General features: G+C 65.4%; 4 protein-coding genes across 9 annotated transcripts; 1 reads left to right on the top strand and 3 right to left on the bottom strand.

Moving 5' to 3' along the window:
- Nucleotides 1-462: 462 nt before the first annotated feature.
- On the top strand, nucleotides 463-9589 carry HDGFL2 (HDGF like 2). 3 transcript variants are annotated; one of them, XM_088179031.1, is made up of 16 exons: nucleotides 463-604; nucleotides 2160-2236; nucleotides 2310-2448; nucleotides 4086-4265; nucleotides 4624-4743; nucleotides 4885-4956; nucleotides 5163-5304; nucleotides 5606-5681; nucleotides 5763-6048; nucleotides 6748-6842; nucleotides 7202-7272; nucleotides 7598-7668; nucleotides 7821-7922; nucleotides 8013-8226; nucleotides 8865-8988; nucleotides 9175-9589. In XM_088179031.1, exons 1-16 carry the CDS (start codon nucleotides 533-535, stop codon nucleotides 9254-9256), a joined length of 1923 nt encoding a protein of 640 aa, XP_088035157.1. In that variant the 5' UTR covers nucleotides 463-532; the 3' UTR covers nucleotides 9257-9589. The 3 variants fall into 3 exon arrangements, with proteins under 3 accessions (XP_088035157.1, XP_088035155.1, XP_088035156.1); XM_088179029.1 differs by having other exon boundaries at nucleotides 464-604; nucleotides 9172-9589; XM_088179030.1 differs by having other exon boundaries at nucleotides 464-604; nucleotides 4627-4743; nucleotides 9172-9589.
- A 763-nt stretch (nucleotides 9590-10352) lies between these two features.
- LOC106859731 (perilipin-3-like) lies at nucleotides 10353-13980 on the bottom strand. 2 transcript variants are annotated; one of them, XM_014887201.2, is made up of 8 exons: nucleotides 13845-13980; nucleotides 12841-12898; nucleotides 12429-12624; nucleotides 12097-12179; nucleotides 11573-12020; nucleotides 11265-11455; nucleotides 11056-11178; nucleotides 10353-10979 (listed from the first exon to the last, which is right to left on the bottom strand). In XM_014887201.2, exons 2-8 carry the CDS (start codon nucleotides 12889-12891, stop codon nucleotides 10635-10637), a joined length of 1437 nt encoding a protein of 478 aa, XP_014742687.2. In that variant the 5' UTR covers nucleotides 12892-12898; nucleotides 13845-13980; the 3' UTR covers nucleotides 10353-10634. The 2 variants fall into 2 exon arrangements, with proteins under 2 accessions (XP_014742687.2, XP_014742688.2); XM_014887202.2 differs by lacking the exon at nucleotides 13845-13980 and adding an exon at nucleotides 13232-13311.
- A 236-nt stretch (nucleotides 13981-14216) lies between these two features.
- On the bottom strand, nucleotides 14217-18008 carry LOC106859682 (perilipin-3-like). 3 transcript variants are annotated; one of them, XM_088179139.1, is made up of 8 exons: nucleotides 17898-18008; nucleotides 16958-17019; nucleotides 16685-16880; nucleotides 16346-16428; nucleotides 16065-16251; nucleotides 15288-15640; nucleotides 15087-15200; nucleotides 14217-14877 (listed from the first exon to the last, which is right to left on the bottom strand). In XM_088179139.1, exons 2-8 carry the CDS (start codon nucleotides 17006-17008, stop codon nucleotides 14458-14460), a joined length of 1404 nt encoding a protein of 467 aa, XP_088035265.1. In that variant the 5' UTR covers nucleotides 17009-17019; nucleotides 17898-18008; the 3' UTR covers nucleotides 14217-14457. The 3 variants fall into 3 exon arrangements, with proteins under 3 accessions (XP_088035265.1, XP_088035267.1, XP_088035266.1); XM_088179141.1 differs by lacking the exon at nucleotides 17898-18008 and having other exon boundaries at nucleotides 15288-15637; nucleotides 16958-17447; XM_088179140.1 differs by lacking the exon at nucleotides 17898-18008 and having other exon boundaries at nucleotides 16958-17447.
- An 888-nt stretch (nucleotides 18009-18896) lies between these two features.
- On the bottom strand, nucleotides 18897-25739 carry SEMA6B (semaphorin 6B). Its single transcript, XM_014887199.2, has 16 exons — nucleotides 25605-25739; nucleotides 25089-25218; nucleotides 24758-24818; nucleotides 24569-24631; nucleotides 24139-24240; nucleotides 23810-23900; nucleotides 23617-23736; nucleotides 23441-23529; nucleotides 23091-23308; nucleotides 22735-22866; nucleotides 22399-22548; nucleotides 21693-21887; nucleotides 21333-21473; nucleotides 21043-21120; nucleotides 20817-20875; nucleotides 18897-20739 (listed from the first exon to the last, which is right to left on the bottom strand). The coding sequence occupies exons 1-16, from the start codon at nucleotides 25717-25719 to the stop codon at nucleotides 19778-19780; spliced, it is 2706 nt and encodes a 901-aa protein (XP_014742685.1). The 5' UTR covers nucleotides 25720-25739; the 3' UTR covers nucleotides 18897-19777.
- Between the last annotated feature and the right edge of the window lie 386 nt (nucleotides 25740-26125).

Below are 26125 nucleotides of genomic sequence, written 5' to 3' on the forward strand. Positions count from 1 at the left end.
CCAGGCTGAGGACTGAGCTGGAGGCAGAGCATGGGGCAGAATCGGAGTTTGGCCCATCCATGGCCACACTCCTGTCCCCCCACAGCCCTGACACCCCCCATAGCCCCGTCCCCCCTCAGGCCCCAGCACCCCCAGTCCCTGTCCCCCCTCATGTCCCAGCCCCCCGGTCCTTGTGTCCCCTCAGGTCCTGGTCTCCTCAGTCCCTGTCCCCCTCCATGTCCCAGCCCCCCGGTCCTTGTCCCCATTCCCGGCCCCCCCACAGCCCCTCAGGCCCCGCCCTCCAGCGCCCCCCGCTTCGGCGCCTCCGGCGGCGCGGTCCAATCCCGTTATCCCGCCGCGCCACCGCCTCGCTCCTATTGGTCTGAGGAGCTGAGCTACGTGCGGCGGAGCCAATGGGCGGTGCGGTCGCGACCGGGGGCGGGACATCCTGCGTGCCGTGCGGTGCGGGCCGCCCCCGCCGCCTGCCCGGTGCTGCCGCGGCCTGGGCTGGGCCTGCCCGCGCCCGGTGCCCCCCGCGCCCCCCGGTGCCGCCATGCCACACAGCTTCAAACCCGGGGACCTCGTCTTCGCCAAGATGAAGGGCTACCCGCACTGGCCGGCCCGGGTGAGACCGCAGGGCCGCGCCGCGGGGGGACGGACTGGGAGGGGGGCGGGGGTCCCGGACGGGGATAGGGGCGGGATCGGGAGGGGGGACTGGAGACGGGATGGGGACGCGCACTCGCCCCTGTCCCCGGAGCGGAGGCCCTGCCGGGATGGAGATGCCATAACGGTACCTGTACCGGGATGGGGATCCCGTACCGGGATGGGGACACGGTACCGGCGTGGGAACACGTAGCGGGATGGAGATGTCATAACGGGACCCGTACCGGGACGGGACGCCCTGTACCGGGATGGGGAGCTGGTACTGGGGTGGACATGCTGTAACGGTACCTGTATCGGGATAGGAGGGTCTGTACCGGGATGGGGACCCGGTACGGATGGGTGTCCCGTTCAGGATGGGGGACCTATATCGGTATATCATGGAACGTGAGCCGGTGGTGACATGAGGGACCTGTCCCAGCACTCAGACTGGGATGTGGGGTCACATCCCAGCACCCATCCCTGTACTGGGATGGGGCCCGGTGTCAGTGCAGGGTGTCCCATTCTGGGATGAGAGGTCCCATTCCAGCACCCCTACTGGGAGGGGACCCAGCACTGGAATGGGGTGTCCTGTACCGGAATGGGGGACCCCATACCAGCAACTGTACTGGGATGAGGGCCCAGCACTGGCTCAGAGATCCTGTATGGCAGCTCAGTACCGAGGTGGGGTCCTACACTGGGATGGGATCCTGCACCCTGGGGTTCTGTCCCTTGTTGGGGACACTGAGCGGACACTCTGGGTGTGACATGGGTGTGAGTGCCCACGGTGCGGGATCAGCGGGTGCTGCTGCGCTTTGGGGGCGTTTTTTGGGATGCTGAAGCGTTTGGGGAGCGGGACAGCGTCGTGCCGCAGTGCTCCTGGAGAGCGGGAGCTGCTTTGGGATGTGCTCAGCTGCGGGGGATGCTTGGGGGCTCTGCGGGGTCAGCCGAGGGCGTGGCAGCTTCATCCACTGCCCTTGGATGGGAAGAGACTGGCAGGTGGACCCGTGTGGGATCGGGGAGCTCAGGGGGCCGGAGCTGACACCGCTTGGCTGCACCTCGCCGTGAGACCCGGGACTGCCGCTTCTGCCAGGACAGCCCCTCTGCTTTAGCTCGCTTGCTTTTTTTGGGGAAGGGTCCCCCCGCCCCGAAGACCTCCCCAGCACCCCCTGCACACCCCGAGGCTCCCCCTGCTCGCCCGGAGCACAGAAGACAGACGGGGTGTCCGGCCGGCAGCGGGGCTTTTCCTGCGGACCCTGCGGCCACTCATCCACCGCCCCCCGCCCGCGCTGCCGGGCTCCTGGCCATGGATCCCGGGCGAGTAGCACAAAGCCCACGTTGCCCACAAGACCTCGGTGCTGGATCCTTCCCGTTTCTCTGGTAGAGATCCCGCAGGGACTCGGACCCGTAGCCAGGGCCCCGTCCGGGTGCTTTCCTGCCGCGCTTGGCTCCAAGCGGGTGCCGGACCCGACGCCGCTTGCCGGGGCTGAGGACGTGTCAGCGCTGTCTCTGACCTCCTGCTGCTTTGGGTTTCCTTTCAGATCGATGACATCGCGGACGGCGCCGTGAAACCCCCCCCGAACAAGTACCCCATCTTCTTCTTCGGCACCCACGAGACGTAAGCGCTGCCTCGCTCCCCCCGCCGGGCTCTGCCCCCGCTCCGGCCTCACCTCTGCTTTGTCTCTCTCCAGCGCCTTCTTGGGCCCTAAAGATCTGTTCCCTTACGAAAAGTACAAAGACAAATATGGGAAACCAAACAAGAGAAAAGGATTCAACGAGGGCTTGTGGGAAATCCAGAACAACCCCCACGCCAGTTACAGTGCCCCTGCGGTGAGTGTGGGCTGGGCAGGGCATGGGGCCGCTGCCCCTGCGTCCCCCCGAGTCACTCCTCCTGTCTCTGCTTCTCCTCGCTGCCGTGCCGATTGCTTCCAGCTTCCAGCTTGGCTTCCTTTGGGTGGAATTTGCTCCCCTCTCCTTCCCTGCCCTCTCCTTTCCTCAGAGAGTCTGCTCTCCTCATCTTCCTCCGTGGAGGGGTTTCCCTCGGGCTTCCAGGAGCGCTGGAAGTTCCCGCTTGCTCTGGAGGAAGGTGCTTCTGTCCTGTTGTGGATCTGGAGTCGTGTTTTGTGCTGCTTGCCCAAAATCGTGGAGATTTTGTTGTCAGAGCAAGAACTTGAGGCTTGCTCATCCTTGGCTCCTGCATCTGCTCGTGGACTGTTGGGAAGTTCCCTTCTCCATCCATTCCTGAGGTTCCTGAGCCCTCCAGCAGGATTTGGAGCGGGCCAGGCCAGGGAACAGCTCTTTGTCAGCTGCTCGTGGGGGCATCTCATGACCATAATTGGGATCCAGTTTATTCTGTAAAGATCATCACAGGAGGCATTGGCTTCGTAGGCAGTGGGGCTGAAGAGGCAGAGGAAGGTTTGTAGGGTGGGCAGCAAGGTCGAGGTGGTCCCTGGAGATCAGCAGCTGCAGGGATTGAGCCCTCCAGGCCTCATGGTCAGGTAGGAGTGAGGATGTGGTTTGAGGGGCAGGGGTTGGGAATTGGTCCACCCAGAACTGTGGGTGTAGGGTGAGGTGAGGCTCTGGAGGTGCTTGAAAACTTGGAGATTGGTGTGGTGAGGAAGGAAGCATCTGCCATGGCCTGGAATCTGCTGGGAATCCCATCAGAGATGAGGGACCCAGCGAGGCTGAGGGTTCACCAACACCCACCCACCCACCCAACATCCTGTGGGCAAAAGGAGCAGCAGAAGACCCTGAATTTCCCTTGGCTTTGAGACCTAAGTGGAGAGAGGTGCCAGGAACAGCCAAGGGTGAGGAGAGGCTTTGCAGCAGTTGGAAGAACCCGGCTCTAGGAATGTCAGTGCTGCCACACACAGAGGAGCAGGCCAGAAGATGAAGCTGGGATGTGATGTCCCCGTGTGAGGACCCTCCCGATGGGCTGGAGAAACAAGGAGACCTTCAGGGAGCAGGACACAGGAGATCCCACCTGGGAAGAGCACAGTGGCCACCTGGACTCCTTGTGTGGACCTTTTCTGTGGGGAAGGTGTGTGAAGAGGACAGAGAAAGCCAAGTGGAGGCAGGAGAGGCTGAACGCAGCCACCACCGCAGCTTGTCTGGCGCCGTCAGGGCAGAGGAGGGCTGGGCTCTGCTCGGCTCCAGGCTGCTCCAGGGATTTTTGCAGGGCGTGAGGATGGGGGGAAGAGGGCAGTGAGGCAGCAGCACCCCCGGGATGTGTCACTGCCAGAGTGGTGTGTGAGGGGCTGTGGGAAGGGGCACACCGTTCCCCAGGAAGGGCTGGTGGTGTTGTCCAGAGGGATCCGTGCTGGCAGGTGAGCCTGCCGTGCCCTGCTCTGCACACCCAGCTCTGCCCTCCTTCCCTCCCCACCCTCTCTGCCCCCTCTCCCTCCTTTCCTGCCCCCCAAGTGCCCCACAAATCCCCCCTAACCCCGCTGTCCTCCCGCTGCCTTCAGCCCGCCAGCTCCTCCGACAGCGACGTCCCCGAGAACGACCCCATGGCGGGGAGCGACGCCGGGGACGACGAGGACGACGCTGCCATGGCCACGGTGCCCACGGAGAAGGTGGACAGCGATGAGGACTCGGAGCCAGGCAGCGACCACAGCGGGCTCAAGAGGAAATCCTTGGCCATGAAAGTGAGTATGGGCTGGGGACAGCCACAGGGGACACTGTGGCTCCATCACAGAGCTTTTCTTGAAGCCACCTCAGCAGGAGGTGGTGGAGAACCCATCTCCTTCTGGATTCTCCAGTGGGAAATGGGGCTCAGCGTGGTCTTGGGGGTCTCACAGCTGTCTCATGATGCCTGTGGGGTGGTGGGATGGCCGGTCCTGGCGGGGTTTGCAGCCTGGAGGAGGATCCAGAGCTGCAGATCTGAGTGCAGTTCTTGCAGGGCCGGTTGGGGAGAGTTGGAGAAAGCCCTTCCCAGGAAATGTTTGCTTTCCATGGTGGGTGGAGAAGCAATGGGCTTCTCTCATCTCGTTACCTCTCCTTTAGCAGATGCCTGTGACAAAAAGGCCTCGGAAATCCTCCAGTGACCTGGATCAGGGCAGCCCCTCTGTCACAGAAGAGGAGAACTCAGAAACGTCTTCTGAGTCAGAAAAAAACAGTGACCAGGTGAGAGGATCTGGGGATACACTGGCAGGGTGGTGGGGAGAACATCCCTGTGGGAGTGGGGCAGAGGCTGGAGACAATCTGACTGGCTTGATACAGTGATGACATCGTTCCACATTTGCTCATATTTGTGTTTTCCTCCAGGATTTCACTCCCGAGAAGAAGCCAGTGGCCCGGGCCCCACGGAGGATGCCAGCAGCGGGGAGGAAGAAGAAGGTAAAGGACCCCTAATCTGAGGGAGGCTGGAGAGGAGTCGGGGTCTGCACTGTGAGGAGAGGGGAGCTGGGGGTGACAGGGCTGTGCCCTGAGCTGCAGCACCTGCAGGGCCCTCGCTGATCTCTTGGTGACCTGCTGGGGTCCGGGACCATCACAGGGTTTGGGGCAGTGCCACCCTCCATCCCAGCTCCGCTCTCTGCCTGCAGAAAGTGGAGTCTGGCTCTGACTCTGACTCCAAAGTGGACTCGGATCTGGAGATGGGCAATGCCACCGTGGACATGACCAAGTCAGACTCGGATTCGGACTCAGACGTGTCGGTGAAAAAGGCACCACGGGGCCGTAAGCCAGGTACCCCCGGGGCTGCTGCTGCTCCTGCCTCTGCTCCTGCTCCTGCTCCTTCCCCTGCTCCTGCTCCTTGTCCTGCCTCTGCTCCTGCTTCTGCTCCTGTTCTTGGTCCTGCCCCTGCTCCTGCCCCTGCTCCTGCCTCCACCTCAGGGTGGGAGTGTTCGAGCTTGGGCATTCCCAAAGCTCTGGGGTCCTATCCCGAATTGTGGGAACATTCCAGAACCCCTCTGCCTCTGCAGCTTGGGGCTGTTTTAACAGAGAGAGCTCCAGGGCTCCTGCTGAACACATCCCTGTTGTCTTGCAGCTGAGAAACCCCCTCCCAAGCCCCGGGGCAGGAAACCGAAGCCCGAGCGTGTCCCCAGCAGCTCCAGCAGTGACAGGTGAGCTCAGCCGGGACATTGTCACCCCTGGGCTGGGCTGGGGTCACACAGGGGTGTGACAGGGGTGCCCTGTCCTGGCAGTGACAGCGACAGCGACGTGGATCGCATCAGCGAGTGGAAGAGGAGGGACGAGGAGCGGCGGCGGGAGCTGGAGGAGAAGAGGAAGAGGGAGCAGGAGGAGGAGATCCGGCGGCTCCGGGAGCAGGAGAAGGAGGAGAAGGAGAAGAGGAAGGAGAAGGCAGAGAAGGGCGAGGAGGTGCACTCGGACTCGGACAGCAGCGCCGAGGATGAAACGGCCAAAAAAGGCCGGAGGGGCCGGGCCAAGGCTGCATCCTCCTCAGACTCTGAGCTGGAGCAGGAGAAGGAGGTGAGTGCTGAGCTGTGGGGGCCTGGAGGTGGGAGGAGAACCTGTCACCCCCCTGTGAGGCCATCAGGCACCTCCAGGAGTGGCAGGGACCTGCTCTCGTGGTCTTGGGTTACCCTGCAGCTGCCCACACGGTGTTGGGAAGGGTTGTGTCCATGGAACATCCATGTCTTGGAGTGGGAGCTCTTCCTCTGGCCCAGGATGCCTCATCCAGCTGTGGGCCTCACATCTGGCACAGGGTGCCCAGGGCAGCTGTGGCTGCTCCATCCCTGGCAGTGTCCAAGGCCAGGCTGGACGGGGCTTGGAGCAGCCTGGGACAGTGGAAGATGTCCCTGCCATGGAATGGGATGAGCTTTATGTTCCATCCCAAACCATTCCATGATCTCCCAGATGCTCTTCCAGTCACAGGGCTTTGCTCCACCGTGCCCCTGGAGCTTTTGGGAGCATGTAGGGTGGCCATGTGCCATGGGGTGATGCTGTGCCATGGCAATGGGGTGACTGTGGGGTGACCGTGTGCCATGGGGTGATGCTGTGCTGTGGGGTAACCATGTGTCATGGGGTGTGGGGTGCCCCTGGGCCCTAGGGGTGGCTGTGGGGTGGCTTTGGGGTGGCCATAGGTGCCGTTGTGGCGTGGCTGTGGCTCTGTCTGTGCTGCAGCAGGGAGGGCCCTGCTGCTCTCCCTGCATTGTTCTCTCCTCCAAGGTAAAGAAGCCGGTGAAGAAACAGCCCTCGGAGTTGTCAAGGAAACCAAATCAGAAGGAGAAGAGGGGCCGAGCAGAGGAGAAGCCACGGAACAAGTCAGCATCTGCACATCTCTCTCCCTCCCTCCCTTCCTCCCTCCTCTTTGCTCCTGGCAATGGGGCTGTTCCTGCACAGCTCCAGCCCCAGCACCCCAGGGTGGGAATGGAGCTTGTGGGGCTGCAGCACCTGCAGAGGGGCTGGGCTTGTTTCTCCCCTGCTCCTGAGCTGGAGGGACTGGAGGGGCTGTTGGGGGTTACCAGGATGAGATTCCGTGGTGTTTTCTTTCTCGTGGGGCACAGGGGAGCTGTGCCCAGGGTGGAGGGGTCTTGGGTGCTCTGGCCAGTGCCATCCCTGTGTTAGCCCAGTGGTGAGCAGGGGGTTCACCACAACCACCTTCCCTCTTTCCTTCCCACAGATCTCTGAAGGTGGAACGAGGCCGGAAGAAATCCGACCCGATCCCCGAAAGGAGGATGGAGAAGAAAAAGGGTGAGGGAGCCACTGCTTTCCATCACAGAGGGGAGGAGAGAGAGGGGAGGGCTCCAGGGTTGGTTCCCCCATCCCTGGGACAGGGAGGGATTGGTGAGGTTGTGCCAGGGTTTTTCCCAGCACTGCTGTGATCCCGGGATCACTTCCCTGGCGTCCCCAGCCCATCCTCTCCAGAGACATTCCCGGAGCTGTGCTCAGCTTTGGAAGTGCAGGAGGACACAACCCCTGCCTGGAGTGATTCCAGAGCAGATCCTGGGCTCTGGACAGGGTCGTGGGCTCTGCTGGTGCCCTGACATCTCAGTCTGTGTCTCTCTCTCTGCTCCAGAGCCCACAGTGGAAGAGAAACTGCAGAAACTTCACAGCGAGATCAAGTTTGCGCTGAAGGTCGATAACCCGGTGAGTGCCGATGGCCTGGCCTGGCCTGGGACATCCCTGCTCGTCCTTGCCTGGCTGTGATAGCTGGGAGTGCTCCTCCTCCTCCCTCTGGGGGTGCTGGGAGGCCCCAGGTGCCCCCAGAGCAGCTCCTGATGCCGGTGCCATCCGTGCAGGACATCAAGCGGTGTCTGAACGCGCTCGAGGAGCTGGGCACGCTCCAGGTCACTTCCCACATCCTCCAGAAGCACACGGATGTGGTGGCTACACTCAAGAAGGTAGAGCTGGGGCTGAGCCCTCCCTGGGGGAGCAGGGAGCCTGCCTGGCCCCAGCTCTAAGGGCTCCTTCTTCCTGCTCCCCCGGGGCAGATCCGTCGCTACAAAGCCAACAAGGACGTGATGGAAAAAGCGGCCGAAGTCTACACCCGGTTGAAGTCGCGTGTGCTGGGACCAAAGATGGAATCCATCCAGAAAGCCAACAAAGCTGGGCCTGAGAAGGACAAGGGGGAGGCAGAGAAGGGCCAGGAGAAGCTGTCGGGAGCAGAGACACGTAATGAGAAGGGGGAAGAGGAGACAAATGCTGGTAACATTCCTGAGCACCCCTGTCTGGGCAGGTCATAATCCCCTCCTTGGGGCATGCCCCGTCCTGCTGGGGACATGGGACATGGGGAGGTGCCTGTTGGCTTCGTGGTGGAGGAATCAGCACCTCCAGGCCTTGCTTTGCTGCAGTGCCAGGAGTGGGAAAGGGCTGGATGGGGAATGCAGTGAGAGCAGAGGGCAAGCCTCGAGCCCCACACCCAGGCTCTGGGGGCCTCCATGCTGGTTTTTGGGCCAGAACAGCTCCTCCCTGCCAGCACGAGCTCTGGTCTGGGCATGAAGGAATATGGAGATGTCCTTGAACACTGGCTCAGGCTCTTGCACAGGGAGTGGTGACTGGGATCTTCCACCCTCGGATCCAGGTCTCTGCCTGGGGCGTCCTGGTGATGCTGCAAGAGCCTTCCCAGAGGAGCTGACAGGGAAAATCCGCCCTGACGGTGCCTCTGGGCTGGGGGATGGGGATTTTGGGGCCCTTCTTGCTGCTGTGGGAGTCAGGCCAGTCCTGGAGTCCCTTCAGGCTCAGCTGCACTTCCAGGGACCACCTGTGGCCATGGATCCTCAGCCCACAAGGGTCGGGATGCATGAGGGGATCCAAGAGCCTGAGCCTCTCTCTCTTCCCTGCAGACCTGTCAGGTCCTGTGAATGGTGAATCCCTGTCCCAAAAGTCAGAAGGCACAGAGGAGAAGGACAAGAGCCAAGGGCCAGGAGTTGGGGAGCTGGAGGCATCCACAGAGGAGCCCCACAACAAGTGAGTGTGAGGGGCAGGGCTGGGGCCCCTGTGGTCGCTGGGCTCTGCAGGGATGGTTTGAGGACATCTTGTGGGTTGGGAAAGGGTTCTGCCAGCTTGGGAAGGAGCTGGGATGTGGAAGAGGGGCCGGGGGGAGGCAGAGGAGCAGGGAGCTGAGCTCTCCCTGCCCCTGCTCTCCCCCAGCAGTGTCCAGGATTATCCCAAGGCCGGGCCCGAGAGAGCTCACGGGGAGTCGGAGGCTGCGGATGAGGAGGAGGAGGAGAGCTGAGGAAGCAGCTCCCAGCTGGAGGAGGAGGAGGAGGAGGAGGAGGAGAGGCTGTGAAGGGAGAGCAGCCTGTGCCTCGTCCCCTGCCTGAGTCACTTCACTAAGTCCCACCGTAGCCGATGTCCTTGGTCTTGTCCCGTGTCCTGTCCCTGCGGAGGCACCACCCGCGGGGGGGCTGTGCTGGTGTCTGTATTTGTCCTCCCCACCTTGTTTTCGATTTTTTTTTTTTCTTTTATTTTTTGTTTGTTTGTTTTATTTTTTTCCCCTCCTACCTAATTTCTTGTGATTTCAACCGACATAAAATGAATATAAAGGGTTTTCTAATGAAAAACAGAAGGAACCCCAGTGTCTCTTTCTTGAGGCTGGGACAAGGGGAGGACCTTAACCCCCTGCCCAGGGTCAGGGCTAGAAAACACCCCTGGGTCGCCAAATGCCCTCTGGCCAGGATCAGACACTCAGGGGCTGCTCCAAGCCCCTTTCCCCACCATCATGATCCTCTCTCCATCCAGAGGCAGCTGCTGGAGCCGGATCCCTCTGCCTCAAGGGTGGCAGCAGGGCTGGGCACCGACTTCTTGGGGTAAAACCAGCGTGGAAAGGGTGTGTTCTGTCCTAACTGTGCCAGTTCGGCCGTGCTGGGCAGCAGCTCCGTGTTGGGCTCTTTGCTCTTTTGCAACACCCCCGAGCTTTTGTCCGTGTCCAATAAAGAATTCCCGGCTCCACCCGGTGCCGCCTCCTTTTTGTGCCCCGACCCCCGGGGGAGGATGTCCCGACCACCCCCTCACAGGCTGCAGTAACTCTGCCCTGGGGACATTTCACTTTTGCTTTTTCCAGGCCTGTTTTCACACTCGCTCCTCCGTAAACAAGACCTAAATAAAGCCCAAAACAACTCGAGTGCCTCTTGCCCAACTGCTGGGAAGTGGGAGGCCCCCACTGGTCCCACTGCCAGGTCCTCTCCTCCCACGGGGACAAGGACAGGCTGGGGAGAGCTGCCTGGGAAATGGGGGCTCAGGCCATGGGGGTCCCCAGGTTTTGGGGAGGAGGTTGTTCCCTCAGAGCCCAATTCCTCCCCTCCCACGGGCCCAGAGAAACCACAGTCCAGTGCAAAACTAACCAGAGTTTATTTCTTGTGCTGCTTTGACCCTACAAGGCTGAGGGGTTTGAAGGCACCGAGGACATGGGGGACCCTCAACAGGCACTTGGGGCAGCCAAGGCACAAAACTGCAAGTCCCCAGCAAAGGGGACAAGGGACGGAGCTGGGGCAGGCAGGAGGGTCCCCACAGAGGCAGGCACAAGGTTAGGGGTGAGGAGGTCTGGGGCGGGGTTTAGCAAAGGCTCCTAACGAGGATTTTTTGGGAGGAGGCGGGGAAGCAACCCAGGATTGCTACTCCATCTCCAGCTCCACCGAGCGCTTGCCCGAGGGCATGAAGGGTCCCACCAGCCACGTCAGGGGGGTGTTTACGGCCACGTGCTCCACCAGCTCGTCCATCAACTGCCGGGCTTTGGTGGCGTGGCCGCGGGCTCGGGCCAGCACGGGGCCAGTCACGTCCTGCAGGGAGGTGACCGAGGCCAGCGCCGCCCGCAGCTCCTCCACGTTGTGCCGGACCTGCCCCGCCGTGTCCTGGATGCTGCCGGGGAGGCCCTGCAGGCTGGACACCAAGGGCTGGCAGGAGCTCTGCAGCTGCTGGGTCAAGCCCTGCAGCATGGTCAGCGTGCCCGACTCCACTGCCTGCGGGGGGACATGGGGGGGTGAGGGCTGGGGGGACACCCCGGCTCACCCTGGGGACCCCCTGCCCTCCTCCTACCTCCGGTGACACTTGTTCCTTGCCACTGCCCGGCTGCTTCTTGTTCCACTCCAGCCACAGCTGCTGCAGCTTCTCCTGCCCTCCCTGCAGCCTCTGGTCCACGCCCTGCTTCAGCTGCTCCACCTGGGAGAGGGGCACAGCCCCGCTGGGTGGGGAGGCCACAGGGGGACACCCCGGGGTGGCACAGGGGGAGCGGGGCTGGGTCCTACCAGGTCGAGGGTGCGCTGGAGCTGGGCCAGCAGGTCCTGGCTGCTCTGGCGGGCACTCTGCAGTTTGCCCAGGGAGTGCTGGAGCGCTCGGTGCCGCACTTTGGTGGACAGGGAGCCCAGGCGCACGAAGTAGCTCTGCTGCTGCCTCTGCTGCTCCGGCTCGAAGCCCTCCACGGCCGTGGCCAGCTTGGCTGTGGAACAGGAGCTGCTCAGGGAGTCCCAGCACCACCATCACCACCCCACAGAGCCTCCCCTGCCCTGCCCAGGCTTTGCCCGCCCTCTCGGGAGGGTTGGGATCAGCTGCTCACCCAGCTCCTCATCCGTCATGGGCAGGTAATGATCCACCAGCTCCTCCGACTTGCCCAGCACGGAGCCCACCCCGCTGGCCACCATCTGGCCCACGGTGCTGACACCACTGCTGACCGCGGACCTGGTCAGCTCCACACCACCCTGCACGGCCCCTTTGGTCATGTCCATCACACCGGTCACTCGGCTGGTCACTGCATCCTTGGCTCCGGCCACGGTGTTGGACACTGCATCCTTGGCTCCAGCCACGGTGCTGGACACTGCATCCTTGGCCCCGGCCATGGTGTTGGACACTGCATCCTTGGCTCCAGCCATGGTACTGGACACTGCATCCTTGGCCCCGGCCATGGTGTTGGACACCGCATCCTTGGCCCCAGCCATGGTACTGGTCAGCACATCCTTGGCCCCAGTCACCGTGGAGGTCACCAGCAGTTTGGTGTCTGAGATGAGCTGAGAGGACACACAAACCTCAGTTAAGCACTGGGGGAGCTCTGAGTGTGCTGCCCACCCCACCACACCCCACTACCTTCTGGGGGGGCTGCTGCAGGATGGGCAGCTTCTCCTCCAGCTTGTCCAGCCCTTTGCAGGCAAATTCATTAGCGGTGGAAACTGGAGATGTAAAAAACAGGTGAGTTCAACAAACACCCTACTGCCTTGCAGGAGCTCTGCTAGGGCCCATTTTCCATCACCCCAACATTCAGGGACAGCTGCCCCCACATCTTTTATTCCAGCTTCTCCAACCCTTTACTCCTTGGCCATACAAACCAGAGAAACAAACCCAAGTCCTCCCTCTCCTCGTTGAGAGGCAGTTTTGGGGTCCCCCATGCCCGTGGGGTGCTGTCCCCGCCCCGCACTCACTCTGTGGCTCCAGCCGGGTGAGGAGGGGCTGGGCCCCGCTCGCTGCTGCTGCTGTCAGAGTCCTCACCCCCTTCTCGGCAGCGTCGCACACGGAGCGCACGTAGGGGTGGCTCTCCTTGGTGCAGGTGTAGGCAGACGACACCATGTCGTAGGCAGAGCTCACCAGGGGCAGGTTGGCCACGCGTGTCCCGATGCTCTGGGGACCAGAAGGGCTCAGGGTGAGCGTGGGGGTGAGGAACCCCCAAATCTCACACGGAATGGTGTGTGCTGCACGTTCCCAGCACCCTGGGGATGGTTTTGAGGTGCTCCCAAGGCTCCCCAAGCCCATCTGAGGGTGGGATAACCCCGATCTCTGTCTCCGAGCAGGGACCCCGTGGATCGCCCCCAAATTCCCCCCCTTGCCCGCACTGACCTGCTGCTCCTCTGCCTTGGGTTGCGCCGGCGTGGGCTCGCTGGTGGCCATGGTGGGGCTGGGGGGCACAGGACGGGACCGTGAGTGGGGTCAGGGCCCCCCAAGCCCCGCTCCTGCCACCCGAAGGGAGGACCCCGAGTTACCCCTTCCCGGGACGGGGCAGCTCCCGCGCGGTTGGAACAACCCGGGACAGGGGGGTCCCTGGGACCGGGACCGGGATCGGGATCACGATCGGGATCACAGGCGGGACCGGGACCGAGATCGTGATCGGGACCGAGATTGCGATAGGGAACAGGACCGGGATCGGGACCGGGACCGGGATCGCGATCGGTTCCGGGATTGCGATCGGAAACGGGACCAGGATCGCGGACGGGCCCCGGATCGTGCTCACCGCTGGCGGCTGGGCTCGGTTCTGCTCCTCTCGGTTCGGCTCCGGGCTCGCCCCGCCGCCCTTTATACCCCGGAGCCCGCCCCGAGCGCATGTGACCGGAGCCGCCCAGCGGGGCCGGCCCGGGGCGGACCGGGAGCAGCGACCGGCGGGGAGCGCGGGGCCGGGAGGGCAGCGAACCCCCCGGAACCGGGAGGGGAGCGAACCCCCAGGAACCGGGAGGGCAGCGAACCCCCAGGAACCGGGAGGGGAGCGAACCCCCAGGAACCGGGAGGGCAGCGAACCCCCCGGAACCGCCTGCACCAAGTCTCCCGCCCACCATCGGAGCCCCCGGGACCCCGTTCCTGGGTCGGTGCTGCACTGACCCCCCCTCCCCGGTACCGGATCTCCCGGGATTGGGCCGCATGGACACCCCCTGGGGCCCGGACACCCCCGGGACCTGTCTGCACCGACCCGGTTCCCCGGGATCCAGCTGCAGGACACCCCGAGCCCGGAACTCCCCCCCACCGACACTGGTTCCCCCCGCCCCCGACCTTCCCTGGTCCCGATCCCCCCGAACAGACCCTGCCCCGACCCTCCCCAGCATCTCCTCCCCTCGTGCGGTGCTCCCCCACACCTGGCCAGCTGCAGTTGGTCAAACTGGTACCAGTGGCAGGAGAAGGGCCAGTCCTGGGGTGCCCAGTGTCGCCCGAGTGGCTGCTGTGACCACGCTGCGCTTGTGACGTCGGGGATACCCCGGGGCGGGCCCAGCCCCTCGACAGTGACAACTGGGACAAAGTTCAGTGCCACACGGCTGCGGGTCACAGTCCAGATGTCCTGGCACCTTGTGGCGCCCTCTCTCCCAGCAATCCCCACGGAATCCCGTCCCACTTTCCCACCCCGCCCTCACTGAGCCCCCTCGGGGGTGCCCCCGGCCGTGCCGTCCGTGCGGAGCCCCCCGGCGAGCCCGGCACGGTGGCTCTGCCACAGCAATGCAGGCTCTGAGTCATTTTAAGGCCAAAAAACTTGTTTTCTTCCTATTTAAACTGTTTTGAAGCTGTTAAGACACAAAATCCCAGTGCTGCTGGGGCTCAGGGCAGCCCTGGATCCCAGACTCACGTTGTGAGTGAGTGCCACCACCCCCACAGCGACACTGGGGTCCCACGCTGAGTCACCAAGTCTATCATCCCCTCATTCCCGGTGGGATTTGGGGTCTTGGCTCCGGGTGGGTGCTCCCCCAGCTCACTGGCTCAGTGCTGGCAGACTTGGGGGGCAGCGGGCACCTGGTGCGTCCCCCCCACGGTGACACAGCCCTCCCACTTGGACATATCCACGGGGACATCCTCCGGGTACTCCACGAGCGCGGGGGCGAAGGGTCCCACGAGCCAGGGCAGGGGCGTGTGCTGCCCCACGTGCTCCAGCAGCCCCTCGAGGCTCAGCTGTGCCCGCGTCACCGCGTCCCGGCTCTGCGCCAGCACTAGCCCCGACAGGTCCTGGAAGGAGCGGGCGCTGGCCAGGGAAGCCTGGACGCCCTCCACGCCGTGCCGGACGTGTCCCGCTGTCTCCTGCACGCTGCTGGGGAATGCCCGGGCGCCGGCGGCCAGGTGGGAGCAGGCGGCGTGGAGCTGGTGCAGGAGTCCCTGGAGCATGGCCAGAGTCCGAGCCTCCACCTGTGGGATGGGCAGCGAGCAGCGAGGGCTGGAGGTGACGGACCCCAACCCTACCTGGATGGACCCACACCGGGACTCCGTGGTTGCTGTTCCACCCCTGCTCCAGGTGTCCCCTTGACACGTGTCCCCACCTCAAGGGACACAATGGCTGCTGTCCCCACCCTCTCCAGACGGAGCCATCTGTCCCCCACGGTCCCCCCGTCCCGTACCTCGCTGTCCTCCATGGGCACCTCATCCTGCTGGCTCCACTCCAGCCACAGGCCGTGCAGGTGCTCCCGGGTGCTGTGCCAGGGCCCGTCCGTGCCCCGCTGCCCCTCCTCGATCTGGGGGGGAAATTCAGCCAGGTGAGAGCACACCTGGGGTTACCTGGGGCCGGCACGGGGCTGGCACGGTCCCTACCCCATCCTTACCAGCCGGATGACGTGGTGGAGCTGGGCCAGGAGCCGCTGGGCACGGAGCCGTGCCCGCTGCAGGTCCCCCAGCGAGCGCCGCAGGGCCCGGTGTGGCAGCCGGGCTGACAGGGAGCCCACACGGACAAAGTAGCTCTGCCACCGCCTCTGCCGGTCCTTCACGGCCACCTCCGTGCCCCTGGTCACCTCCGTGCCCGTGGTCTCCTCCGTGCCCGTGGTCGCCTCCGTGCCCGTGGTCGCCTCCGTGCCCGTGGTCTCCTCTGTGCCCGTGGTCGCCTCCGTGCCCGTGGTCGCCTCCGTGTCCCTGTTCTCCTCTGTGCCTGTGGCCACCTCCGTGGCTGCCGCCGCCGCTGCTGTGGGCCCAGGGGTGAGGGCAGCGTGGCTGGGCCATCCTGTGCTGGGCACTGGAGCCCAGCGTGAGCACCCACAGGATGCTCGGCCACCAGGTCATGTGGAGATGCCACCCTAAGCCAGGTGGCTTCTGTGGTCACATGGGGCCAGCTGTGCCTAATGTCACCCAGTGCCAAGCTATAAATACCCAGCCGGGCACACGGGACTATATTTGCCTTTGGGTTTCCAGGTGAGAGTTCACCCAGTGCCGTCCTGTGTCCTCCAGACAGGGACTGTCCCCTGCGTGGGGTCATGGTGGCCTCAGTGCTCTGGCACCACGGTGGGGCCACCATGACTTGGCAATACCAAGGCAGCACTGACCAACAGCAGGGCGAGGGTCCCAGGAGGGCTGGGCACCCCGAGATTTGGGAGATGATGAGCACTCACCCAGCTCCTCGTCCGTCGCGGGGAGGTACCGATCCAGCAGCTGCTCCGATTTTCCCAGCACAGTGTCCACACCCGTGGCCAGCAGCCGCCCCACACGCGTGCCCACCACGGCCCCGAGCGCCGAGCGCGTCCTCGCCACCACCCCGCCCACCGTGCACGACAGCAGCTCCCTGGTCCCGGCCACCACCTGCGAGGGGACAGCGCAGGGACAGCGCAGGGACAGCTCGTCCCCGCTCCTCGCTCAGCGCTGGGCCCTGCCCGTGTCCCCCGGATGTCGTTACCCTCTCGGGGGGCTGCTGCAGGATGGGCAGCTTCTCCTCCAGCTTGTCCAGCCCTTTGCAGGCGAATTTGTTGGCGGTGGAAACTGGAGATGTAAAAAACAGGTGAGTTTAACAAACACCTTACTGCCTTGCAGGAGCTCTGCTAGGACCAGCTTTTGGGGCACCCCAAAACTTGTGAGGTGATTCCCCTCCAACCCTCCAGCTTCTCCAGCCCTTTATTCACTGGTGATACAAACTGGAGATGTGAAACTCCCTCTCCTCCTGCCTGACGAGAGCTCGGTGAGAGGCAGTTTTGGGGTCCCCCATGCCCGTGGGGCGCTGTCCCCGCCCCGCACTCACTCTGTGGCTCCAGCCGGGTGAGGAGGGGCTGGGCCCCGCTCGCTGCTGCTGCTGTCAGAGTCCTCACCCCCTTCTCGGCAGCGTCGCACACGGAGCGCACACAGGGGTGGCTCTCCTTGGTGCGCCCGTACGCCGAGGCCACGGCCCCGCAGGCGCAGCTCACCAGGGCCAGGTTGGCCACGCGGCTCACCACGCTCTGAGGGTGGGGGACAATGAGATGGGGTCCCCAGAGTCACCCGAAGCCTCCCCCCCGAACCCTCCGTGCTCCCCTACCTGCATCTCCGGCCCGGCCTCTGCCGGCACCGCGGCGTTTTCAGCCGACATGGCAGCGGCGGCTGCAGCGGGAAGAGGAGATTTTGGGGGGCCATGGGTGGGTGAGAATGGTGGGGACCCCTCGGGGGATGAGACCCCCAGCAGCCCCCAGCCTCTGCTCCCTGAGGGCTGAGAGTCAGCACTTCCTGGCGGGTTCTGAGGGGCTCACGGGGTGCTATGAGGGGTCTGAAAGGGATTTTTGGGATGGGGTTTCCTTCTCCCCTGCCAGGAAACGGGAGGATTGCGTCGCCTCAGCCCGTCTTGGATCCCCCTATCCCCTCCAGGAACCCCACACCCCCTTTTGGGGCCAGGGAGGGGTTTTTTTAGGTGATTCAGCAGAAGCCAGACCGGACTTGTCTGTCGCAATCCTGCGCTGAGGACGTGCGGTCAGTCACTGTCACCTGGGCCGGGGCAGTCCCGGGACCTCCGCAGGGACCCGAGCCGCGACAGACCCACCTGGCCCCCGACAGCCCCCCTGACCCCCGACAGCTCAGCCTGGCCCCCGACAGTCCCCCCGACCCCTGACAGCCCCTCCGACTTCCCGGCAGCCCCCCCTGGGCTCCGACAACCCATCTGCCCTTTGGGGTCTCCCGTGGCACCCCCTGTGCTCTCCGCGGGACGAGTTCTGGGGGATTTGGGGGGGTTCAGGCGGGTCACTGCTGGGGTCAGGTCCCTTTGCGACCCTGGCTTTGTTCCCTTGAGTTTCCAGGGGTCCCTGGGGTGTTCCGGGGACCTCGGAACCCTCGACCTCGCCTGGACCCCCGGAAGCCCCCGGGGACCTTCGGACTCGCCCCGGGACCACCCGGAGCCCCCCCTGGAGCCTTTCCGGAGCCCCCCCGGGACGCCCCCGGCCCCATTTCCCGCCCTCCCGCTCCCGCCAAGCCCCGGGCACGGTACTCACGGGGCTGGGGGTGGGGTTCTGTCGCGACCCCCGGGAGAGATCGCGACCCCGGGCCCCGCCCAGCCCGGACCCGCGGGGTCGCGGGAGCCAATCAGCGGAGGGGCGGGGCAGGGGTTCCACCAATGAGGAGCGATGGGCGTGGCCGAGGGCGGGGCTTGGCGTTCGGGCGCGCTCGTCGTGGGGTCCGGGGACCGAGCGGGGACAGCGGCGGCGACAGCGGGACCCAGCCCGGTCACCTCTCACGCTCTCACGTGTCCCCCGCCGAGGGACCCCGTGCCCGCTGTTGTGCCCCAGCCCCAGGTGTCTCCGCCCCCGTTATCCCCACCCCTGGTGTCCCCATCCCAGGTGTCCCCTTGCCACGTGTCCCCTTGCCACTTGTTCCCACCTCAAGGGACTCAATGGCCGCTGTGCCCACCCTCTCCAAGTGTCCCCATCCTGGTGAAGCAAAGCCAGGAGACCCGATGGCCGCCAGCCCAGATGTCCCCACCCCTGGCGTCCCCACGCCAAGGGACGCAATGATTGGCGTCCCCAAGGAACCCAACGCCAAGTCTCGCCATGTCAAGTGTTCCTTTGCCAGATGTCCCCACCCCAGGTGTTCCCGTGCCACCAGAGCCCCTCAGGTGCCAGGTGTCCCCCAGCCCCCGCGGGTGCTCAGGCCAGGGGACAGCAATGACGGGGGGCAGAGGGCCGTGAGTGACCCCCGTGGGGCACGAGACGGCCGGGAAAGGGGACAGGCAGGGGACACGGGCAGAGACACGGTGCCGGCACTGCCTTATCCCAGTGGGGATATCCCCAGTGGGGTGGGGACTTTGGTGGGGCCGCGTGTGCGGGGAGGGGCGTGTGGGGGCCCAGGGGTGCGTGGGGAGGGGCTGAGCGCGGGTGGGGGCGGGTACCCATGGAGGTGGTGTCACCCTTTGTCCCCCAGCCCTGTGCCCCCCTCCCCCGGCCTCTCCCGCCTCCCGGGGGGGTTCAGAAGGGGTCGAGGCGGCGGCGGGGGAGTCGCCTCCGGTAACCGGGTGTTTATTGGGGCCGCGGGGTACAGCCCGCGGGCGGCCGCATGCATGGCCGCTGGGGGGGGGCTCCCGCCGCCCCCTGCCCTATTTACAGCCTGCCACCCCCTGGGGACCTGCCATCCCCCAGGGACCTGCCACTCCCCCGCGACACGCCACCCCGGGTGGGTGCCAGGCAGGGGTGGCACCGAAAGGGCACCCTTTGCCAGCAGAGAGTGGGTTCGGTGGGACCCCCCAGCGGTGCCCCCCACCCCGGCTGTGCTTTCCAGGAGGGGGTGCCGGGAGGGGGAAGGATGAGCAACCCCCAGGCTGGCACTGGGAAGGGGTTGACCCCAGACTGGGGGTGGGAGTGTGCCCCATCCCCAGATAACGCCACATTCGGGGGGCCCCCTGCTCCCCGCACCCAAAATGTTCACCAGGTTCCATCACCACAACCAGTGCACCCCGGCCGGGTGTCCCCAGGGGGATGGCAGCACCCAAAAGCCCCCCCGGGTGCCACTGACGGGCCGAGGGGCTGGGGGCCGGGGGGCACAGCCCAGCGCCCATGTCCGTGTGTCCATCCTGCTGCCCCCCAGGGATCCCCGTCCCAGGGTGCTGCGGGCCCTGGGTCCAGCCTGGGGAGGGGACACGGTGGACGGCCCCCCCCCCGGCATATGGGACAAAGCAGCCGGAGCGCAGGGCACCGCCCCACGCCAGCCGGGGACACCCCCAAACCCTATCCGGGGGCACCCAGGGGGTGCCTGTCCCCCCCTCACCAATGCAGCACCTCAGCCCATGCCCGCAGCTCCTGCCCGGCCACCCCTCCCTGTCCCCAGGGAGCCGGGGGCCCCATCAGTGTCCTGGCGAGGGGGACGCACACAGGGTGGGACCCTATTTTCCCGAGGGAGTCCGCTCCACGCCGTAGCGCAGGAGGTGGTGCAGGTCCGTGAGCGGCCGCGGGGTGCCCGGTGCCCGCGCTGCCCGGTGCCGCCCGTAGCCGCCCGCCGCCGCCTCGCCGCTGTTGAAAGTGTGGTTCCTCTTGAGGTGGGCGCCGGGGCGGCCCGTGCCGTTGTTGGCGTTGAAGTTCAGCTGCTCGGGGTGCCAGGGCGGCCCCTCGGTAAAGTCTCCCCCCTCCCCGCTGGGTGCCGAGACCACCCGCCGGCGCTCGGGGCTGGGGTGCGGCGTCCCGCCGAAGTCGCCGTAGGAGCTGCGGGGCGGGCGGCGGGCGCCGGCGGGTGGGTGCTGCCGGGTGCGGGGACCCTCCTGAGGGTCCCGACCCCAATGCCCGTCACCTGAGGAGTCGCTGAGTTCGGCCTCCAGCTCCTGGTCCACCAGGATGGCGTGGCAGGAGAGGGGGATGCCCCGCGGCGGGCGGCCGGAGCCGCCGTGCCCCCGCCCGGCGCCCGCGGGGCCGGAGCCGCCAGGGTCCCGCAAAGCCGCGTTGATGATGTTGTGACTCTGCTCCCACGTGCAGTTTTGGAGGGCGCCGGGGCAGCGTTTCTGCTGCAGCGGGGTCTGCTCCGGCGTGGGCAGCACCCCCGAGTCCAGGTCGTGTTGGGTGACCTTGCCCAGCTCCTTGGGCCACCCGTTGGGCATGAGCGGGGCCAGCAAGGCGCCGCGCGCCCGCCGCTCGCCCAGGCGGCTGACGCTCACCACCGACTCACTGTGCGCCAGGATCGTCTCCTTGTCCTTGCGCCGCGCCAGCTCCTTGCGGTCCCGGTGCCCGATGAACCAGCACACACTGAAGCCGGAGATGACGGCGCCGATAACGAAGGCGGCGACGGAGGAGATCACCAGGAGGTTCACCGACACCAGCCCGTCCGGCTCGTCCACGAAGCTCTCCGTCACCAGTCCTGGGGTTGGGGACACGTCAGGGCACCTGCGAGTGCCACCACCACGTCCCCGAGCCCGGTCCCGGCCCCGCGCTCACCCTCGCACTCGCCCAGGTGGGACGTGCTGCCGCCGGCGATGTCCTGCTCGAAGGTCACCCTGGGGTGCAAATTGGGGAGGGTCAGTGGGTCCCAAATGGCCTGGCAGAGTCTCCCATCCCCCTTCAGCGAGTTTGTTGGGGCTCAGCGACTGGGGACTGCAGCACCCGATGCTCTCTGGGGACACCGCTGTCCCCCCTGCATGTCCCCCAGGCCTGGCGGCGTTACCTGGGGCTGGGCTCCAGGAAGATGCAGGAGCCCTCGGGGGTCCAGCCGCAGTAGGGATCCCGGCTCCCGAGGCAGTTCCTGGCAGGGAGCAGAGATGTCAGGGCCAGCCCTGATGGCGGGGACACAACACCCCGCCCCCCCCGAGAGCCCCTGCCCCGCCCCGTGCCGTGCCTCAGTTTCCCCAGCCGTGCTCCCGGCCGTGCTGAGCCCTGATCCCAGCACGGTGAATTCCTGGGGTGTGAGGTTACTCCTTGCACAGCTCCCACCCCGGCCCAGCCCGACGCACTCACTTCATGCAGCCCGAGTGCTGCTGGCAGCGAGCCACGGGCACCCTGGCCACGCACGGGGGGAAGGCCAGCAGCAGCGACCCCGCAGCCTTGTCCAGCTCCATCCCCAGAAGCCGCCGCTCGTCCTCCGTGTCCCGGCCACACCTGGGGACAGGGCAGAGCTGTCACAGCCCCAGCCCTGCTCCACAGGGCCCTCCACAGAGCCTGCCCCAGTCCAGAGGAGATTTTCTGATCCATTCCCCCACCCTTGCATCCATCCATCCATCCATCCATCCATCCATCCATCCATCCATCCATCCATCCAAACACGCCACCCACCCCTTTTGTCGCCCCCTCTCCCCCCTCTGGCACCCTGGCTCTCACCTCCCGGGCTGGTAGGTCTCAAACTCCTCCAGGAAGACGCTCTGGCTGCCGGGGGCGGCGGGCGCGGGGCTGCGGGTGGCGTTGGGCAGGATGAGGAACTTGAGCACGGTGCCGGTGCTGGAGCCCAGGAACACCACGGTGTGGTTCCCCCACGGCCCCGCCGCGGTGTCCACCGCGATCTTACGGAGCTGGTACCTGAGTGGGGGGACGTAGCAATGTTGGGGTGTGGGGGAGTCCAGGTGTCCCCAGGGTGGGGGAAACAGGGGCAGGGTGAGGGACCCAGCCCCACAGTCCCCACAACCCCCATCTCCATGTCCCCAGCTCCAGCCCCACAATCCCTGTCCCCATCCCCACTCCTCCGTCCCCTGTCCCCATCCCATGTCCCTATCCCCATCCCCACCCCCCCATCCCCAGGTCCCTGTCCCCATTCCATGCCCCTGTCCCCATCCTCGCTCACGCCACGGCTGCCCTGCCGGCGGGAGGCTGCGGCCCGAGAACGCCGCTTGATTAATTCCCCATCAAGCAGCAATTAAGGCAGATTTAATTAGGACGAGACAATCTTGACTGCAAAGTGTATGAGATTTATCAGCTCTCCCAGCGCTCCCAGTGCTGGCACAAGCGTGGAAAGGCGGCACGGGAGGCTCTGGCCAGCACCTCCCATCCCTTCCAGCCCTCCCAGTTCCCCCCAGCCCTCCCGGGCACCCACCGGCTCATGGTGCGGAGGATCCAGGGGGCGTTGCCCAGGGCCGGCACCGCCTCGTCCATCAGCGGGTGCGTCTTGACGAAGTTGAGGATCTCGTCGGGGAAGGCGCTGGAGGAGTTGTAGCGCATCCCCGGGGACGCGCAGCACCCGGGCCTGCGGCCACGGCACGGCTCAGTGGCGCTGTCCCCATCCCTGTCCCCATCCCAGCGGGTACTGGCCGCTGTCCCTGTCACCAACTCCGTTCCTTTCCCCAGCCCCAGCACTGCCCCCAGCCCCATCTCCACCACCCTGCTGCAGGCACCAGAGCTGCTCCTTGCTGTCCCCATCCCTGTCCCTCACCGTGGCTTTGGCACCATGTCCTCTGGCACGGGTGTCCAGATGGACTCGGGTGATTTCTGCTCCCGGAACCGTCCCTCGAAGACGGCGGCCACTTGGGTCATGTCGAAGGCGCAGACGGCGGAGCCGGGAATGCTGTGGGGACACGGCTGTGGGGTGAGCACAGAGGGGGCCCCGGGCAGTGCGAGGGGCCCTGCAGATCCCAAATGGAAGCGAGTCCAAACCCTGTGCAGAACCCTACCCCAGACCTCACCCAGATCACCCCAAATCCCACTCAGGATCCAGCCTGGAGTCCAGCCAGATCCCAGCTCAGATCCTACCGAGCCTGGGGATCCAGGCAGGGCACAGGAGGCTCTGACCTGTTGGTGGGTGTGGAGAACATGGCCAGCACCACGGGGCGCCCGTCCAGCTCCAGGATGTCGGTCACGGCTTGGATGACGTTGAAATAGAAGTGGGAATCGCCCGGCACGGAGCAGTTGAGCCGGGCCTTGAGGAAGGACGTCCACTGCTTCTCCAGCACCCGCTGAGAGCCCCCCATGTCGTTCTTGCACACCCGGGCCACCCGTGACACCACCACCTGCGGGGGGGGGACACCGTCACCACCCAACCCCAACGGCCGTCCCTGTGTCCCTGTCCCCACCCCAAGTGTCCCTGTGGGTGTGACAGAAGGGGTTGGGTCGGAAGGGAGTGTGGGGGTCACCGACTTCACCTTCTCCAGGTAGTTGAACTCCATGGCGATCTCCCGGAAGAAGAAGTAGACGTGGCTCCTCCATTCCACAGCGTGCACAAAGTAGGGCTCTGCGGGGACAGCGGGGTCAGGGGTGGCCCAGGATGGTCCCAAGGGACACGTGCCATGTCCTGGCACAGCTAAGGGTGGGCACACACCTTTGAACCACTTGGAGTCGTGTTTGACGGTGCGCAGGGTGGGGCTGTCCCCGAGGCTCCGGTAGATGACGGCGTCGATGGCCAGGAAATCCGTCACCGTGGCCGTGAAGAGCATCCCCCCTGCACGGGACAGGGTGTCAGCGGGGCTGGGAGACACAGTGCCCGCTGTGACACTGGCAGTGCCACCACTGACCTGTGAACAGGGCCACGTTGGCGTGCTTGGGGTCGTAGGGACACCGGGCCATGCCGCTGATGTTGTCCCCAACAGGCTCCAGCGTGTCCATCTAGAGGGGGTGACAGAGGGACATGAGGACACAGCCGGGCACGGGGGGAACGCGGGGTCCCCATCCCCAGGGGGCTCAGGCTGGAGTTGGCACAGACAGAATTGAAGGTGTTGATGCTACAGACCCTTCCCATGGGTGTCCCCTCCTGCCTTCACCCCAAAACCCCTCCCATGGGTGTCCCCTCCGTCCCTGACCCCGAGCCCTCCTCCCACACGGGGTCCCCTCCCGGGGGGCTCACGCTGTAGTTGGCGCAGACGGGGTTGAAGGCGTTGGTGCCGCACACGAACAGGAGGCTCTCGTTCCTCACCAGCAGCACCTTGATGAAATTTCGGCACTCTGCCTGCGCCGGGAGAGGGGATCGTCACCCTCAGCACCCCAAACCCCCCCCACCTCATCCCACCCCACCCGGGACCTCAGCACTGGAAGGGGATGGCTTGGGGGGGGGCTCTTCTCAGCCCAGAACTGCATTTATGGGAGCTGGGAATGGGATTTCTGTCCCCTAATAATTAATTACAAATCAAATTAGCCAAGCGGCCAATAAATCAGAGACACAACTGGCAGGGAGCGGGGCGGTGACACTGAGAGGGGACAGGGTGTGACACGGTCACAGGGGGTGCTCAGCCCCCCTCCCGGGGGTCCCCATGGGGTGCAGATCCCCCAGCCCGTACCTCGTGCTTGCCCTTCATGCGGCAGATGCTGATGTCGTGCTGGTTCGATCGCCACGTCAGCTTCTGCGGGGGGGGGGAAAAAGCAGTGTGGGGACAGGGAGAAACCAACAGCACCCTTGAGACCCCCCTGAGACCCCCCTGAGACCCCCCTGAGGACCCTCAGGGCTCCCTGGGCTCCCCAGCACTTACCCGGTGGTAGCGCAGCTCAGCGGCCCCGCTGGGCTCCAGGCTGACCCTATAGACGTTGTCCCTGGGGAAGGGGACACGGGTGTCACCACCCCCCAGCTGGGATGAGCTCCCCAGCGTTGGGGGTACAGGATCAACCCCCACCCCACCTCCCGGGAAGGTTTGGGGTGCTGGGGTGGGCAATGAACCTCACCAGGGCAGTGTCAGTGCCAATGAACCCCCCCAATGCCCCATGGCAGATTTGGGGTGCCCTGGGCAGGCAGTGGGGTCCTTCCCAGCCAAGGGGAGTGGGGTGGATGTGGGAGGGGAGGCTTTGGGGTGCCGGGGTCCAGACCTGTCCCCGATGAAGAGGGTCCTGTTGACCTTGAGGATGCGCTGGATGTTGAGGCGCTGGGTGCTCCCCGCCTCGGGGCCCCCCGGGCGGGCGGTGCCGTGACCCACGAACACGGGGTAGTGCTTCACATCTGGGGGGGGTCACACGGGGGTCACACGGGGGTCACACGGGGCCGGGCACCCCCACACAGCCCAGGTGACCCCCACACCCAGCCCTGCCCAGGGGAGGCACCTCTCTCCTGCCTTCAGCCCAAAATCCCCCCTATTGGTGCCCCCCACCTGCCTTAACCCCAAACCACCCCAAAACCCCTCCCATAGGTGCCCCCAAAAGTAACCCAAAGCCCAGCCGTGCCCACGGGTGGTCCCATCCTATCTTCATCCCAAAACTCTCCCTCGGGTGCCCCCTCCTGCCTTCACCCCAAATCACCTCAAACCCCCCTCCCTTTCCATGCCAAGCCGTGCCCCCCCTGTGCCCCAGCGCAGCACCGCGGCCCCCCAGCCCCGGGTGGGCACTCACAGTCCGGGGGGGCCACGGCGATGGGCCCGGGCTCCTCGGGGAAGGTGCCCCTCGCCGTCCTCTCAGCCGCCAGCAGCAGCAGCAGCACCAGGGGCACGCGGGGTGGGGGTCCCATGGCGACCCCCGCCCTGGGTGGGCACCTGCGGGCACGGGCAGGGCTGGGAGGGGCAGCACCCACAGAGGTGCCCCCCCCGGAGCGCCCCAAACCCTTCGGTGTCACTGGGGATTGGGGCCACGCCGGTGGTTTGTCACCAGCAGCACGTGGGGAAGCCACTGCTGGTGACAGGGCAGGGCTGGGGACTTGGGGACAGGAGGATGATGACACCTGGACAGGGGACATGGGGACACGTGGATGTGGGGACAAGTGGGAAGCCAGGGATGTTCTTCTCCCTCCCCAAACGCCACCGGGATGTCTCGGAAAATCTCCGGGGACACTTCAGAGTGTCACAGCACCCCCCATCCAGACAGCCCCAGTGCCACCGCCGCTGTCCCCACACCACGCTGGGCCACCCTGTCCCGTC

The sequence above is a fragment of the Sturnus vulgaris genome, chromosome 26 (genome assembly GCF_052056855.1).
Source record: "Sturnus vulgaris isolate bStuVul1 chromosome 26, bStuVul1.hap1, whole genome shotgun sequence".
Taxonomy (NCBI): Eukaryota; Metazoa; Chordata; class Aves; order Passeriformes; family Sturnidae; genus Sturnus; species Sturnus vulgaris.